The 17,675-nt window shown below is 43.0% G+C and overlaps 1 protein-coding gene across 20 annotated transcripts in view; it reads right to left on the reverse strand.

Moving 5' to 3' along the window:
* The window catches only part of Aopep (aminopeptidase O (putative)), a 293,876-nt gene that overhangs the window by 218,372 nt on the left and 57,829 nt on the right, over positions 1-17,675 (reverse strand). For all 20 annotated transcript variants that reach the window (XR_012440580.1, XR_012440575.1, XR_012440579.1 and 17 more), the window contains exons 4-5: positions 14,142-14,295; positions 8,919-9,164 (exon numbers count right to left, since the gene is read on the reverse strand). Coding sequence is in view for 14 of the 20 variants with exons in the window: in XM_074052594.1 (XP_073908695.1) it covers positions 8,919-9,164; positions 14,142-14,295 (400 nt within the window). In the remaining 6 variants the exon portion in view is untranslated. The remainder of the gene's footprint in view (positions 1-8,918; positions 9,165-14,141; positions 14,296-17,675) is intronic.

The following is a 17,675-nucleotide window of genomic DNA, read 5'->3' on the forward strand; positions in this document are numbered from 1 at the left end:
AACTGTTCAAACATATGTATGTGCAACTTATTAGCGGGCAAATGGAGATATCTAGAGGCTAAAAACAAGAGATGGTAGAGAGAGGACAAGTTAGTCACTAACTCTGAAGGGGCCAAAGGAAGGGGTCTGAGTCATACACTGCTGGGCTGAAGGAAGGCCTAGGCTCCATGGAACCTGTCGTGTCATAGAATTTGAAAAGGCTGTTTTGCACTGATGGTGCGGAGGCGGTTATCATGAAAGGAAGAGGCAGGGTACTGATGGAGTATAAGAAAATCACAGTCTCATGATCTAACTAGGTCTTACATGAAAAAGTAAATAAATCCGTATGTTAAATTACTAAACAAAATTGACTCACCCTGCCCTAAATTTTAATAAAAACCAATTAAATCAAAGAATGTTAGGGCTCTAAGACATCCTGCAGGCTATTCTGAATCAATCCTTATTTTCCTGGAGTAGAAAACTAGGACAGAGAGGCCCAGGAGCTTGCCAGGGAGTCCCCGGCCACGACCGGGTGCAGCTCCCTGGAGCCCCGCTTCCTTCTGAGAAACCGACAGGCACGCCCTGCCCTCCCTCTCAGCCTGATGTTCTCACCAAAAGAAGATGGCAAGGTGCAGGGTCTTGCAGCTTTCCCACTCAGACTCTACCACCTATGTGACATCCCCGGGAGGACCTGCGAACACTGCAGGTGACACTGAGCCAGAACGCCCATGGCACAGCCCTGCATTCGCATGGCTGAACTCCCCACACTTTCATAATTATCTTTTCTCATTCTTTTAAAATGTCCACTTTTGTATGTTTTATAGTGTACCTAATACAACTATATCCATACAACTTTAGAGTAGTAAATGAGTGTACACAGAGTGAGTGACTGCTCCAAAGCCTGTGTAATCAGAAACTTGGGGCCTCCTGCACTAAGCAGAGAGTCCCCCGAAAAGGCAGGGCCTATGATGTTCTAAAGCTCACTGCTTTAGAACAGTGAGGAAGCCTGGCACATGAAGGTCCTCAACCACCACTGACAGAAAGGGAGTGGACTTCCATAGCCATCTGTACAGTGGACGTCCAGCTATCTCTGAAGAGAATAACTTCCTAAAGTGTGATTTCAGGAGGTAGATTTTTTGCTTTTTTGTTTGGTTGGTTTTTTTTGAGACCACAATGGTCTCTGTAAATGGGGCTTGTGCTCAGGTACAACAGTTAGGGAACACGCTGGCTGTGTATTTGAGAAGTACAGACACCCAGGATATTAAATCAGATAATAAGAATATTAAAGGCTTTCTTAGAAGCCCTCCAGTAAAGATTCCCTTTTAACTTTGCTTAATCCATTCATTTCCTAAACTAATTAACCCACAGTTCCTTTCCCCACACTATTAACATTCCACCAAACTAGTCTTCCTTGAAACTCCTTCAGAAAATCCTCAGTTCAGTAATGGGCTCACATTTGCTTTAGTCACAGCATCATCAACAGTCATCACTCCAGTCTACTGGTATGTGTTTACTGAATGAATACTTGGCTTTGCTCAGCCATCCTGTCCCAACTACCAGTTTTCAATGGAACTTCAGAAATTGCTCAAGTATGAAAAAATCTAGAAACTACAGCTGACTCATTCCTAAGGAAAGCACCATCCTTAGATTGCTTAGTGTCCTCTTAGGATCTTCCAACCACAGTTTCCAACAACTCATCAAGGTGGCCTCCAAGGCACAAAAGCCCAATGGTGGATCATGAGGCTCCTAAGAGCACCCCTCCTCCTTACCTACCCAAATCTTGACAGGGGAGCCCAAGTGTCATCCACACTCTTGGAATGAAGTTTCAAGATTTCCATTTTATGGTGAGAAGGGGGGAAGTGGTTATTTTTAGCAAACTAACTGGGAAGGTGAAGAGCCAATCTGGTTTGTTCAATGACTACAGATTTGACATTCTATCTTTCAGGGACAATGTCTAGACTTTCTGAGGAGTCATCTCTATAAATAGCATGGTTAGTTAACCAAGAAGTAGAACATAGTCTACTCTGAGCTCTACTCTGCAGTTAAATCAGGGTGGATTTTGGCACTGTACCTTCAAATTCCACATAGTAATCAACTTTTCAAGAAAGTAATCCATTTTTAAAAGGAGTCTTTCCTCCCATCTATGGCTTTCTAGAATAATCAGGTGACAGTTTCTTTTTAAGAAAAGGTAGCTGGGATGCTTCTTCAGTTGCATTTTGGGGGTGAACTAAAGAGACAAGGCAATTTCTCGCCCACTTGATGCAAGCAAGCCTGTGGTTTAGATGGCCGTCAGTTCCAGCTGCATTCTGGCTCTCTTACAACACAGGCAAATGTTCCCTTCCAGCGGAGCTGTTCATGCTTAAGAACTATTTCTGTGGTTAGTGTTCCCCCCAAAAGCAGTCTGCCATTAAGGATATACACACTTAGCTCATGCCCACACGTCTACAGAAGACAGTCCAGAAGCCAGTGGTGTTTGCTACCTCTGTGCAGTGGTCTGAGGAGTAAGAGCTTGCAAGATGGAGAGTATTCCAATTTAGGTAACTTTCTGCATCGACTTTCATGGCTCTTCTCCACTCAGGGAGAATGTTCTATCCTCTGTTCTTTGGAGAGGTAGCTGGGGGAAGGCAATAGGAAAATAGCAAAATGTGGCCAACTGGCCACATTAGGCTCCAGGACTGGAAAAGACTAGTTGCCCATGATGACATCAATAGAGAGAGAGGATTACAAATGCAGATAGAGGGATGACTGCTGCAGGAAGGCCTTTCAAAGGCCTGACAAATTCTCTTGAAGGATGGGCCCAGCAGTGTTCTCAGTCTTTATGTATGGAAAACAGTTTAAAAAAAACAAAACACGCATAATCTTCCAGAGAGTGAGGAGTCATGGCATAATGATGATAAAACGCCACTTCTGGGTTTGACAAGCAGCACAGCTGTTTGATGGCAAGATGATGTTTCTGGATAAGCCAAACGCTATGAGTTCACTCTGCCTGTTGCTCTACAAGAAAAACGGAGAGCCTGGCCCCAAAGTACTCATGTCATCCAGGTTATTTCCTCATACCCAGAAGCCACAGCTGCCTCAAAACCAGCCCATACTGAATGTGGATTTTCAACACTGTCTTCAGTCACAGTGACATTATAATTTCCACGGGGAGGTCCTGGAACCAACACACACAGCCTCAGAAACAGTTCAGTAAGTCTTGCCTATCAATGTCTGAACCCTGAGACTGTCAACCTACCCGGCTTGGTACAAACTGGTATTGTTAAAAACAACAAATTCATCACAGCCAGGGGCTTTCACTTTGTGAATACCAATGACCATTTTAGGTAAGAAAAATGTTAGGAGAAAGCCCCCTCCCTATATCATGGGGGCAGGGGAGAGCAAAGTCAGTAACTTTCTCCAGAGGGAAAACAGAAATAGCAAAATGGAGAAGTGGAACACAAAGAAAGCAACAAAGGGATGTGTCTGAGGTGACATGAATCACCTTGGAGGTATCTCATTACTAACAACTCATTCTGTTTATTCATCTCTACAGCAACTGCAGGGTTGCCAGAAAACAAAGGATTAAAATTTTACCAAAGATAAGAAAAAAAAAAAAAAAAGGATGGTATAAGCTGCTTCCTATCATTCATACCCACCTGTTCAAAAAAGCAGAGAAAAGTTGTACTGGAAAACAGGAGAAAGAATTGCCCATTCAAGTATTTTTAAAACAATTTATGCAGAAAGAAAATTGATGGTTAATTAAAATCTAAGAAAAAAAGCAACAGAAAAACAAAAAATAAAACCCATATGCAAATCCAAAATACACAGGGTATCAGAGAAAGCAGGAGAGTTGGCCACCATGGTGAATTAAAAGGCACACTAACTGAAGGCTCAAAATCTGATCACTGAGGGAGAGAATCCCAGGGTTGCATCCTGCCATGAAACCAGAGTCACATCCCCTGAAGTTTAAAGGAGGATTGTTTAAAAGCATGGCACTTTTGGTTTGGGGGGAATCAAAAATTCAAGTAGAAGCTAACAAAGAATAAGCAAAGAAAAATTTCCGAAGCTGTGAAACCTTGCTACTTAAGATAATGACAGAAGTTTACAACTGCTTCCTTTCCTGGCAAAGGGAGCACAGCTGGAAGGCTGGAAACAGCAGGCCCTCTGTACCAGCATGCTATGTTTTGCTTGTTCTATTACACGTGGGCTGGGAGATAAGCATTAACAGGACAACACCCTGTCTAACCCCAGGAGGAGGGGGTGGAGGGAAAGGCTGGTTACGTTCATTCTTGGGCATGTATGTGCACACCGTTTATTTGCAACTTAGGTACTTAAGAAAATTGTGCATGCAACAGTCAGGAACTAGTAGGAGCGTTCAGAAGTCTTTTATTACACAACCCAATCCAAGAACAAGCTTTGCGTAAGCTTTGTGAAGGGCAATGAGAATACTTAAAAAATTATTTCTCTAAACTCCGTATCAATACCATTCTGTTCATTTTATCAATACTAATTATCAAATTATCAATACTGTTTTTTTGCTCATTTGTTCACTCTTCGTTTTTTTAATTCAATGTTGCAATATATTTCTATCACGCAAATATTGTCTCCCAGGTAGTATTTAAGATGCAGAGCCTTCACGAGAGTGACAAGGAAGATGGGGTTAAAAAAAAGGAAAAAAACTTAAAAACTAGGATGAGCAAATTTACAGACCAGCTTCCCTCCCTGTGACCGACTGTGCCAAAAAAGTTTGCAAAGAATCAGCAGCCACAGGGGAAGAAAACATGTGATCTATCTTCTCCACAAAGGGAGAGCTGCCAGGTGCCCTGATAGTTCCAGTAAATGGAGAATCCTGGTCAATGATAGCAGCTGCTAAGCCAATTGGGTTCATCAGATGGTCTCAAGAAAACCAAGACAAAACTGGACCTCTCTTGTGGCTCTCTCCCACAACTCCTCACTACCTGGAATGATCAGTCCTGAGTCAAGCTCTGCCAGTTCATACTTTCTGCTCTTCCTCACATGGGTGTGTCTGTGCTCTGAATGACCTAAGTCTACCCTAAGGATGCCACCTATTCCCCTACTTTGTCACTTAATGGCTTTATTTTCTTCATAGCAAACATCTTAATTATTCTTTTTCATGTGTGCCATTTTTCTCCCCTGACTAGGATGGTCATTCCATGAGGACAGAAACCTCACCTTCCTTCTTCACTCACCTTCTTAAATACTACCTGGGAGACAGTATTTGCTTGACAGAAATACATTGCAATATTGCATAAATGAATTAAATAAACCAAAAGTGAACAAATGAGCAAAATGATCTGGCACAGACCAGTCTAAAAGAGGTCAAAGCAGAATTTGTCACCCATCATTAGCCAGGTAAAAATGTTCCCAGGGGACCAGGGGCAAAGCTTCATGTGGACGGTTGAGCTAGAAAGCAGAGCTACATGGTTTTTTGATTCTGTATACTAAAGAGAAAACCACCACTCTGCAATAATTTGCAGGGGGTTCTTAAAATTCAAAAAAAACCAAATGTATTTGGATGTCAGCAAGGTAGTTCTGCCAACCTAATTATGCCTCATGACATGTAATTGCAAACTGCAGAAAGACAAATGGTGAAGTAGAGCATTTATTATAAACACACACAGAGAAGCAAGACTGAGGTGTTAATTTTTAAGCAACTGTCATAAATCTGGTTCCAGGATATTGTTCCATTAACATTATTGCTGCTCTAACAAAGAATGTAAGTGTGACCACGAGTTCCTTTCATGTATTTCTCAATTCTAGGAAATTAAGCTTGCTGCTCCGTCTGTACCTGAGACAGACACCAAGTATGTAAGAGGTCACAATGAAAATGGTAGACCATTAATTATACCAAGGAAGAGAGTTGTCTATCCATGGAAGGCTTGTTTAAGATGCATTCATGTCTTCATACAGGTATCAGAGTACTCAATCCAAGAAACATTCGCTCTCACCTCCTGATACAGCCCTCTCAGACTTCATGGAAGGCAAAACTAAAATGAAACGAAGCCAGAAAGCCTACACATACCAAGTGAAGGTATGGAACAGTCAGTGGTCTTCCTCAGAATCAGAAAAGAATGAAAGCAACTCTGTCCTGGACAGTGATTCAGCAAAGGACTAGAGGTCATCGGCAACAGCTCTTGCGATATTCAAAGGTGGCAAAAGTCATGAAGTACAGGCAGGCACTTCAGTTACTACTACATCTGCAAAGCAGTCCAAACTCTAAAACACTGTTCGTGTATTATTAACCTTCTTTTTTTTTTTTTTTGTGGTACTAGGGCTTGAGCTCAGGGCCTTCACCTTGAGGCACTCCATCAGCCATTTTTGTGATGGGTTTTTTTGAGATAGGGACTAACTAACTATTTGCCCAGGCTGGCTTCAAACCATGATCCTCCTGAGTAGCTAGGATTACAGGCATGAACTACTGGCACCCAGCTATTATTTACCTTGTTATAAATCGACCTATCGTTATCATACATTCAAGTTATACAAATGTGTTTTTTTCCTCTATAGAATCAGAAAGGAGAATTTTATACACATAGTTCATATACTTATACAAACTATGATACATAATATTCAACATACTGTGAAATCATTTTGCATATTATTCAAAAATGTTTTTTAAATCTTTACAGGTTAAAAACGATTTGTCCATTTTAGCTCCTGTAGGAATGCTGAGTGTCATTTGCTTAAAAAAAAAAAAAAAAAGAGTACAAAAATGATATGAAACGATGCTCATTATAAATAAGACCTGGTTGCTAAAGAAGCCCAGAGGTGTGGAACTTACAATCTTTCATGCATGTTTATAAAGCATGGACTCAGGGGAAAAAATCGGTTACTTTAGCGAGGAATCCTTTCACGTGTCAGCATATTACCACTAACAGGACGATGGCAAGTTTTAGGTGGAGGTATTTTTGGATGACTCCTCCTAGCTCTAGAGTGTCTCTTTTCCTGTTTAGGGTACAGAGTTAACCTATAAGACTGTCATTTTGTTCCAGCTTTGCTTGACAGAACCTCAAGCAAATCCTTGACCATAAATAAAGCAGCAGGGCCCCAGTAGCCAGCTGAGTCATAAACCCTATTCAGTTACAAGTGGCTCAAGGTGTCAGGATCCCAAGAGAGTCAAACCAAGCAAGTGGAATCAATTTAGGTCAGAGTTTGAAAAATCAAGCCCCCGCATCCCCCAACTGCCAGGGGAAGACATCATAATCCCCCTTCCACGGCTCAAATACAGAGACGGTAACGAAGCCCAGGAAAACATCTACACCAGGGCACACTTTAGTTCCAGTCTAAAACGGAAAAAAAAGGTATTTGACAACCAAACACAACTTTTTTTTCTACTGTTCTGAAACATAAGCATAGTCTTGTTGCTGCTAAGTTATCACCATCCCATTTGTGACATCTGTGCCCAGTACAGAGTGAAGTGTGCTTACCTCATTTTCAATACCTCAAAGAGCAGCAAACACACAGTCTACCTGCTTGAGCATGCAAACTTGAAAAGAGCAGCTTTATAGAACGGCCTGTAGGTCACAAATTCTGGTTTGGGCAGACTACCATCAGAAAGGAGCTACAGAAAATAAGGTCCTGTGTATGAAAAAATACTCTGCCTTTGGTTCCCTTGGGCCAGAGGGAACTATTAGCAAATACAATCTGTACACAAATGAGAAACATTTAATGAATAGCCCTTTCTTCACAATAACTCTACTTAAATTAAGTCCAGGAGACTCTTCAAAGGGAGCAAAGAAGCCCCCTTGTTAAGAGAGACTCTGCATACAGGCATCCAAGACAATTACATGACGCATGTAACCAACACATGTAATTACCTCACTTTCTACACTCCCGTTACCTGTATAAATACAGGATGGAAATCGGTCTAAGTGGCTTTCTCAGATCTCCTCAAGGAGTAAGACAAGCCAGCCAGCCTTTAAAACGTGTATGCATGTAGTAAAGATCAAAAGCAAATGTTCTGGTCAGTTCTTTTCTATTCATGGGTTTTACTAAGAATGTGTGCAGTTTTCAGGGAAAATGCCACAAATGACAGCTGTACACAGGCAAGGAGATTAATTGGCAGCAGGAATTTCCTTGACTAATGGGGAAAAACTTGAAGTCACATGTTTTGATGATCTTATTTTTCCCATCCTTCATCAAGCGTATATTTGCAAATAGAAGTATAACCAAGGAAAACCCTGACTCCTTTCTGTTTTTTTCCTCAGTGCAGCACAGCTAGCTATCCGTTACTGAATGAACAATGGCATTAACAAACGGACTTGAGCTGTCAATAATACACAGGCGGAAGGTTCGACTTGCAGGGCTTGATGATCTATAAGAACTAAACCAAGACACAGTAAGAATAAGGGACTTCGAGTATTAAAAAAAATAGTAGCAAAACACGCCCCCACACACGTAGTAAGTCATCTGCTTTTAGCTGTTTTTCTAGCAGTGAGGATAGATTTATACTGATCCGTCCACGGTCTCTCTAACACAGGGCTCTCACGTCATTGCCTTGTGACCACTGGTGAGAATGGATGGGACAGGCTGGTCAGGATTAACCCAGAAGCCTGTGGCCTGGGACCAGGTCATGTTACTGTGCCCAGAGCCTGATGCTGTGGCCCTGGACTCATTAGCCTTATACTCTCATCACCCAAGCTAATAGCCACCACTAATCAGCCATGACCCAACATACATCACAGTGTGTTCTCTATCCCAGCTACAACGTAAGACTTTCATTGTCAGGGTAGTCTGAATTGAGCCCATGACACTCTCCAGCTCATGCCTGATGGAATCTACTTGAAAACTGTCCCTAAAGGCAGCAGTAAGATGTCCAAGAATGAACAAGGCACTTCCATTCTAATCAAGTGACAGCACTGACAGAGCTCAAAAGGAACAAAAAACAATCCAAGCATTTCCAAAGCATGTAGTCCAAATGCCACAACAGAGCAACATACCTGGCCATCCCCAGACTTGGAAAGTTAGCAGGGACGATGAGTATATCCAGCCTGGAGAACGGGTGTGTTCCTAGGACAGAATGAGCGGCAGACAGGCAAGGAGGGAGCAGCCGCACCAGGGTCTCTTGGCAGACACCCCTGAGACACACCGGTGCAAAGACCCGATGAGGAATGAGCTCCTGGGTGGTGGCAGAGGTATTCTGGAAGCGGCAAGGGTATTCCATGTGACCACAAATGCCAACACTCCTGGAAACAGCAAGAACAAAACACATGCACTTAATGGTTAAAAGCATGTTTATTCTTCTTGTGGTGCAGGTGAGGAACTCTTATAGACATGTAAAACTTTTAGGAGACAGTGGTTCAGCCAGGCTCATAAACAAAGACAATTCATTTGAATTTTTGGCTTGCTGTTTCTGGACAGCAGTGAAAAATTACAGGTCAAATACTTATTGATGTGCTTGAATTGGCTGAGTTGCTTCAATTTCAGCTGTGAAAGTCTTGTTTTAGGACAAACCCAAGACTCAAAACAGCAAAAGTACTTCCCACCCAACCTAAAGCAATTTCTGCCCTCAGTAATGTGCCACAAGGAAAAATTTTCTCCAACTAAGGGACAATTCATAACTCAGAAAGGCAGTGACTGCAGCCAAATTAAAGATCCCACTCTGGAATTTCTTAGGATGATAAGACTTAGAATGAGGTAGAACAATGAACCAAATAACAGCTACAGGTATAAACTTTTAAAGGAACACAAACTGTTTTACTGAAAAGTGGTGAGGGTGTTCTTTGTGCAAAGCCCATCAAAGGTGGCTGTGGAAGGATATAGAGGCACTTTTGGTACAGTTTTTTCCTCAATCCACTTTCAATACCAATTTAACCAAGTCAACCTTTTAAGGAAACAGAGCAGAGCTCAGCCAGTGCCATCTGACTGTTGCAGCTATTCCCTGAAAGGCAAAGGCAGAACTAAAAGAGAATTCCTGGAACCTGACTCACAGGCCCCAAGAGAACTTATCTACCCAAAAAAAACCAACATCAAAGAGAACTCCGGTTTTTTCACCTGTTAACATATCCTCTATTCCAACATAATGGAAAGCCCCTCAAACTTTAAATTATAAATTATAATTGTAACTGTAGGTGCTCATGTAATTCACAGTGAACCCTGAAGAACCTTTAGATGCTGGCCTGTCCCCACATGGGCAGGCTGCAACAGTAATTCCTGCTCAAATTTATGAAGTGCCTCCCACCCACTCAAGGCCTGTGCTCAGGAGATGCACACTGCTGTGTAAATAAGCCTTACCCTCCACCTGCTTTAAGGAACACAGTTTCTAGCCCTGAGATGCTTCTTCATGGTTGAGGGTAAGGAGTATGTGTGGAGAGCCATAAAATTACTCTCAGGATAAAGCAATAGGAAGAATATAATTACTGACACTGAACTCTAGCCAAAGTCCCTGGGACCTTACTTTCTGAGGAGAGTGAGCCAAGGTGCCTACTGGTGAACATTCAACTGAAAAGGCCATAATGTTCACCTAATGGCAAGCACTGTCCAGATGACCAACTCAATCAAAGCTCTCATGAATCAAAGCACTCAGACGGAAAGGACCCTCACTGAATAACCCCACACAATACCTTTTTATAAGGTGTTCATACAGCAACATAATTTGTTATAGCAATTTAAGTGCACATACTCTCCATTGCAAAGCTTTTAGAGCATGTTAAATGGAGACACTGGGAGGTGTTGCAGGCAGGCATCTTCTGGGCAATCTGGGACATGAGTTTAAGTTCTGTATATGTAATACAACACTTCAAGGAGGCATTCCATCTAGAAGCTCACAGCCTATTTCCATGGGCAAGACTATTCCTTTAAGCAAGAACAGAAAAGGTAGAATAGATGGAGACAACAATACACCCCAGCCCCCAGGAAAAAGCCTGTTTATTCTAAGGGAAGAGTGAGCGTGCTTCTCTCTGGACAGCTAAGCTCTATGGCACTGGTCTAGCTAAGGGAGAGGATTCCAATTGTGTGAGTCAGCAGTTCCATCATCAAAGCCTAGGAGACTTTGAGGCAATCAAGACATGGACCACTAGACTGATGTTTCCAATGAAACACAAATGTCAGGAGAGAAGTCACTTGTAGATTCCCACATGTGGACCAAGAAAGCTGGGCTTTAGTGGCTATTCTCAGATTGTGACCCGGGGCAAGCAACTCAGTATCTGGGGATCTCTTTTTCCTCATCTCTCTGCAGTCCACCAAAATGGCTGCCAGAGGAGGGAAGGAATTGATTGGAAGGGCGTTTGAGGGAACTTCCTGGGGTGACAGAATGTTCTCTATCTGGTTTAGGGTGTACACGATGGTCAGAAACTTCTCAAGCAAGACACTTAAGATATGCACATTATGTATGCACACCAGTTAAAAACAAGTAAATAAAAAACTAAAATGGTCCCTCAGGTTTCTTCTTGCATGGACTCTACCACACTGGCCACATGAACTCATTTTCATGCAATTACTAATGTGCACAGTCATCAACAGTCTTCTTTCCACAGACCCGGTGTCAACTCAGAGATGCCCTCTCTTCCCTTTATGGCAATTTTTCCTGGTCCTTACAACTCCAACGATGGCCTCTTTCCCTGACTCTCCTCCTTTCTACAATGAATAACCTCAAAGCCTTTCTTCTTCTTCCCAATGCCCATTTTCCATGCCTTTAGTCATGTTTGCTGAGCTCCTGTGGGCTCTGTCCAAGCTTCTGTGCCGTGCTCAAGCTGTATGGCCCAGGATTCCCCTGTGGTTGGAGCTGAATAAAATTAATAAGCTTTGGACAATTTAGCTAAGTGACTCGTAGCTAACGCATTTACTAAAATGCTCACCCAGAGTGGGCTAGAGCATGTGCAGCTGGAACAGGGAATGTCTTCCTATAATCTAGTTCACATGAACACTAAGAAAAGTTCACTGACCAATCCTTTGCCCAAATTTCCAGAACCCAGATGAACACTTTAGGCAAATGAAAGCCTGTGGCATACAAGGTCTTATAAAAGTTAGATTTACATGAATTGAATTGGTGGTCTCAGGGAGGTTTGAAGTAGAAAGGGGCTGGGAAGGCAAGGGGAACCAGATGTGAACATAACCAGACACACCGCTGCAACTGGCACTTCAGAGAACCTCTGCTGGCAAACCTAGCATGGAATCAGAGATCTTGTGGATAAAAACATAAAGCCACTTTCTGACGACTAGAGACAGCACACACAGAGAGCACGAAGCCAGGACAGGATTAAGCTATTATTTAATCAGCAGCACATTTCTGATGGACGAGCATGCTGATAAATGAAGGGAAACTAAGTGCTATGATCAGATGTGGAAGGGTGTGTGGGAGGAGCCATTCTGCCTGCAGGCTCTCCCTGGAGAGGCAAACGTGACCTTTCTCCAGCTTCTCAGAATGGCTGGGCCACTATGGACTTGTCTCCTTTGAACGTACTAGTCCTAGACCTTTTGGGCCTGCTCTGTGTCCTGCATTAGACAGGCTGACACAGGCTGTGTTGTGGAGGCAGGCAGGGGCCAAGCAGCTTAGCTAGGTTGGTGAATGGGTGGGAATGTTGCCTCATGTGGAAAAGGAGCATTAGAAAGCTCATTCAGACCATGCACCTGAGCTTCCCTTTGGTCCACTTTGTGTCAGTGATCAAAACTTTACTTTGATTTCCTTCTGTCTGTTCCTCCACAGGTTCTGAATACAGGAAGACAAGTGAGGAATAGTGTTTACCCCTTCCCCAAAGCCCCAACAGGAACACCAGGCAGATTTCTTCTCAGAACTCCCCAGATGACTTGGCTATGCCCACCTCCATTCACAATACTGGATACAGAGCAAATGAGAAGACAAAGGAAGTGCTGCTGCCTGGTCCTCCATCCCATTCTCTTGGGAACATGGTGAAACAATTTTCACCATGCGTTCATAAGGCACACATTTTTCAGCAACACATCTCTTTAACAATCAATGAGCACCAAAGCCTTAGGTAAAGAACAGAGTACTTCTTTACCATGAACAATCTGTTAAGTCTTCATTTTACAAAAAAGAGGAAAGTATGGCTTTGCCCAAAGAGCCATATCCAACCGGTAAGGATGGTACACTTAGGCTCAAAGGCTCTCAACTTGTTTTTTGATGAGCCACTCCACTGGCTCCACTGTGACAATGACTACAATGATTCTCTAGGTGGGAAGGTAGCTCAGATTCCACTTTCTGAGGTAACTCAGATGTTAGGTTTCATTTTTAAAAGTCTCCAGGTAAGATTCTAAGCCACCTCTCTAAGAGTTTGGACCTGGAATGAATACAGGCACTGTTATTCAGCAGGTAAAAGAATATTAACTTGTTAATTCTTAACTTGGTTTTCAAGGGTGAAACTATCTTGTACCCTTGCTCTGGACTCTATCCACCAGAAGGTAATGTTTTAGCAATTTTCTGTAGAAGGAAAATGATTCAATTGGGACAGGTGTAGAAGTCCTAGGACATGAAGCACAATTTACATTTCTCTGCCCCTTCCATGCAGCCTCTCTCTCTCTTTTGGTTCTCAAAGTTAGAAACAGGAACATTTGGGGAGGCTTCAAGTTAATGTCCAGTAGTCTATACTAATTTTTAAGAACCTCAAACTGGTTTCTCTGATTCATTCCAAAAAAGAAAAAAAAGAATCATTATTGAAGCTAACAAGGCCTTGACCCAGCAGGATCCCATTAATGCAACAGCCTTGTGACATGACAGCATCTTGAATCCTGTGCTCCTAAAGAGGCCAACAGGCTGCACTGGGGGAGGCTGTCCCTTCCATGCACTGTGACTAACAGCCGTCACAGTCACCAAAACAGCACTGTGGCCTACAAAGTGACCCATCAGACAAGCCATTTTTACTAAGCTATGTTTTCTATCAGATAAGCATCAAAACCAAAATTAAAAGGTACAGGAGCCAGGAAAGTGTTGAATGTGAGGATTCTTTGAATTTAACCAAACACATAAAAACACTTCACCTGACTTCAAAGAGAGTTTCATGTATACTTATTTTCTTCTCTCTCTTCATAAACAACATGACCGCATCTCTGCCTCTCACTCTCTTTCCTTCCCAGTGGGTCTCTTCCTGCTTTGATTAATCCTATTTTGGTTTAGTTTCTCAGCAGGGATGAGTCACATTCCCAGAGCTTGGAAGAAATGTATCATACTGCTCTCTCAAGTGTTTCTCAGAAAGTCCCCAAAGACAAACCTGGAGTCAGTTGCGGAAGGTGGGAGGGGTCCTGCTGTTGCCAGGTCATTTGATGAGCAGGTCTCAGGCTTTATTTCTGTCCAGCATCCCACTGCAACTGTGAAGGTGGAGGCTGGCATGGGCATGGTCACATAGTAATGCCAGCTTAAGCAGCCTATAAAGAGAAGAACTGTCATGAGGCCAGTGTATGGTTGTGGATCTTACTCTATTTTTCCTTGTGAGACACTTGAAGACCTCTTGTGATAAAGTAAGAGCCTGTTCTTGGAGGTGGGTCACATCAGCTGAAGAGGTGTGATCCCAGGTCTTGGGGAAAGCACAAGAGGGATGGTTGTTTCAAGGCAGCCAAAGAGGTTTAGGTCTCTTCCAACCATCAGTGTAAAGCCCTCAGGGAGGCTAAATATCAAGGAAGGTGGATGAGGTGGTCACTCAACAGCTGCAAGCACAGAAGGGCACAGGCTGTATGGTCCCAAGTCTGTGTCTTATTCATCCTTATTGCCTAGCATAGTATTTGGCACAAAAAAAGGAAGCACAATTGATAGTTGATGAATCAATGAATGAGCCATTTTGTCTAAACCCAATTCAAATTAATCTAAAATGAATTATGCAAGAGAAGCTCCTGGGTTTTGGTCCCAACTCTGAACCTAATTGTTGTACAAGTTGAAGTTTTACCACCCTCCCCCCAATCCTTTTAATCCACATAGCTGGTCTCCCACTCCTTGCTGAGCAAGGATAGAAAGCCCAAGAGCCTAGGACTCCCCAGTAGTTTGAGACAGGGCTTGGATTACAGCTGGAGCGCCCCACCCCAGATAAGAATGCACTCTTCACTCTCTTCACTTGTTTTGTTTTTAATCAAAGAAACAAATGATTGATAACTCTTAAGGCTGTACTTTTTTCACTTCTAAGAAAAGGGAAAATAATTCTAATGTCTCTGAAATCTGGAAGTATCTGCTGTAAATCGATGGTGCTTACTTAAGATAGCTACCACCTTATATTATGAAACATGTCTCTGCATTCCTTGTGCTCCCACAGGGAGGAACTTCAATTAGAGTAACACTTCTGTTTTAGCCCACTTACAACAGCTATTATTCTCCTTCTTGCTTTAATTTTTAGAGGATTAAACACCCAAGACTTGTGGTTGTCCAATCTGGTGAGTGAGTGGATTAGATGTGAAATGCAGGGTTGAAATATTAACATGCTCACATTGGTCAGTATGTGATATTTTTCAAAGTGTCTCAACACTAAAAATCAATAATAAAGTTGGACTGATCTCCTTATGCTTGACCGTTCTATCAACTAATCCTGAACTCAGAAGGGATATTTATTACCCTCTCAAATTCTACCAACTTAGATTCAAAGAAATATGTTCTTGAGGTCTTCTAGCAAACAATACAATTTGAAATAGGGAAAAAAAAGACTTAAGAGAAGAAAGGTATGGATTTTGGCAAAATTCAAGTGTGGAAGTCACTGGAGGAGAAACTTGAAGAACTGCTCAGAACCCAGCACAGAGGCAGCCATTCTCAAACTTTCTTTGGGAATCAGGGTGAGCACTCTTGAGATGTCTCTCTGTATCTGTCCAAGAAGTTGAAGGTATGCGCCTTTGTAAGAAGACAATGAAGTCCAGTGATATATATAGCTTCTGCTGGGCTTGTGGGGAATCGCAGTAGAACAGAGAATCATTGCCTTGGTCCCATGCCAGTTAGAAGAGTGTAGGGATAGTCACAGGAGTCCTGAAGAATGCAATGCATGGATCTGACACGGCAGGCTATACCACACCCACCTCCTCCCTCACTTTCCTCTCTTCCCATAACTGCCTCATTCTTCTGCCTCTTGTGTATGCTCCATGAAGAACTCCAGTTTGTAAAAGACAATACAAGGACAGCCAGGGTGGGTGGGCGGGTGGGTAGCAGGGTGGCGGCAGAAGAAGAGGGCCAAAAGTTTCTGAAGGGCCCAAATAACTGACTTTTCTAATGCAAGGGCAGTGGTAATTCTTTCTCTAAAGTACATCTTTGAGCATTTGCTGTGGACAATTGGACTTGACTTTAAACAAATGCAGACCCTGTGGGGTGGAGTAAATAAGCAGTAATGACGAGACTCCCAGGTAAAAGGAACACTTGAATGTACGAGGCCACTTTTGCTTCCTCCTCAAACCCCATCAAAACCACTTTTTAAAGCTATAAACCGACAAGAACAGAAAGAACAAAACAAGAGACAACGGCTACAAAATAGTGAAGCTGAATGGAGATGGAAGAGCAGCAAATGACAACAGACTACATCCCAAGCTAGCAGTGGAGAAGGGTAAAACCCACCTTGCTTTCAACTCTAGGAAGTGCTGAGCTAAGCAGGCCCGGTTGAAGGCCTGTCTAAGAGGTGGAAAGATTCACAGATGGCCTCCCCTACTTTGTACCTGGGGCTATTTGCCCAGCGCCCACAGAGCCTGGCAAAGGGGGAGGGGAAAGGGAGGGGAGGGGAGGGGGAGGGGAGGGAAGGGTTCTGTACGACAGGGGTGTAGGAATGGAAGAAGTGGCCCAGGTAAAGGCAAATAAAGAGGACTAGGCTACAGCCACCTCCATTTATTTGGTGCCCACAATGCGAGTAGCTAAGCTTTCCCCCTGTAGGCGGGATATTGACGAAAGCTCACCACCCAAGAGCAGATGCTCAAAGAAGCTGACACTGGAAGCTTCCTATGACCAGCTATGGTGAGGTTTGGCCAACCAGACCATGTTTGCACTCAGAGCTGCCAGTCTTGAAGGCAGGCACCTCCAAGGCACCTGCAGAAAGCCTTTAATACAGAATTGAAATACCGAAATAAACTGAAACAAGCAACTTCAAAAACAGTGACCACTCAAGAAGAAAAGTTCAAAAAAATACTAAATGTACACTCAGAATGAAGTGCATTTATTGCAGCCCTACAACTGCAGTGGAGTATTTTCAAAGGGTATTATTCACTAGTAAAGAAAATGAAAATAACAGTAGAAGAAAAGAACTCAATAAAAGGGATCGTATGAGAGATAAACATGAGGAAATATCCCAGAAAGTAGAGCAAAATACCAAATCAAAGCAAAACAGGGAGCCTGGTACGGTGGCTCACACCTGTAATCCTATCTGCTTGGAAGGCTGAGATTGGTTTGAGGTCAGCCCAGGTGGTCGAGACCCCTATTCTCAACAAACAAGCTGGCCACAGTAGTGCACATTTATCCCCCTAGCTATGCAGGGGGCAGGAACCACAGTTCCAGGCCAGTCCAGGCAAAACCCCATCTCACAGAAAAATGCTGGGCGTGGTGGCAAACACCTGTCCTCCCAGCTATGGCAGAATCATAAAATAAGAGGATTATGGTAGAAGCTGGTCTGGGTATAAGGCAAGACTCTCTCTCAAAAATAACCAGAACAAAATGGCTAGAGGCTTGGCTCAAGCAGTAGACCATCTGCCTAACAAGTGTGTAGCCCTGAGTTCAAACCCTAGTACCACCAAAAAAAAAAAAAAAAAAAAAAGACAAAAAGATAAGGGAAGCCAGGTGCTGGTGGCTCATACCTGTA

This window comes from Castor canadensis, chromosome 13, assembly GCF_047511655.1.
Source record: "Castor canadensis chromosome 13, mCasCan1.hap1v2, whole genome shotgun sequence".
NCBI classification, from domain to species: Eukaryota; Metazoa; Chordata; class Mammalia; order Rodentia; family Castoridae; genus Castor; species Castor canadensis.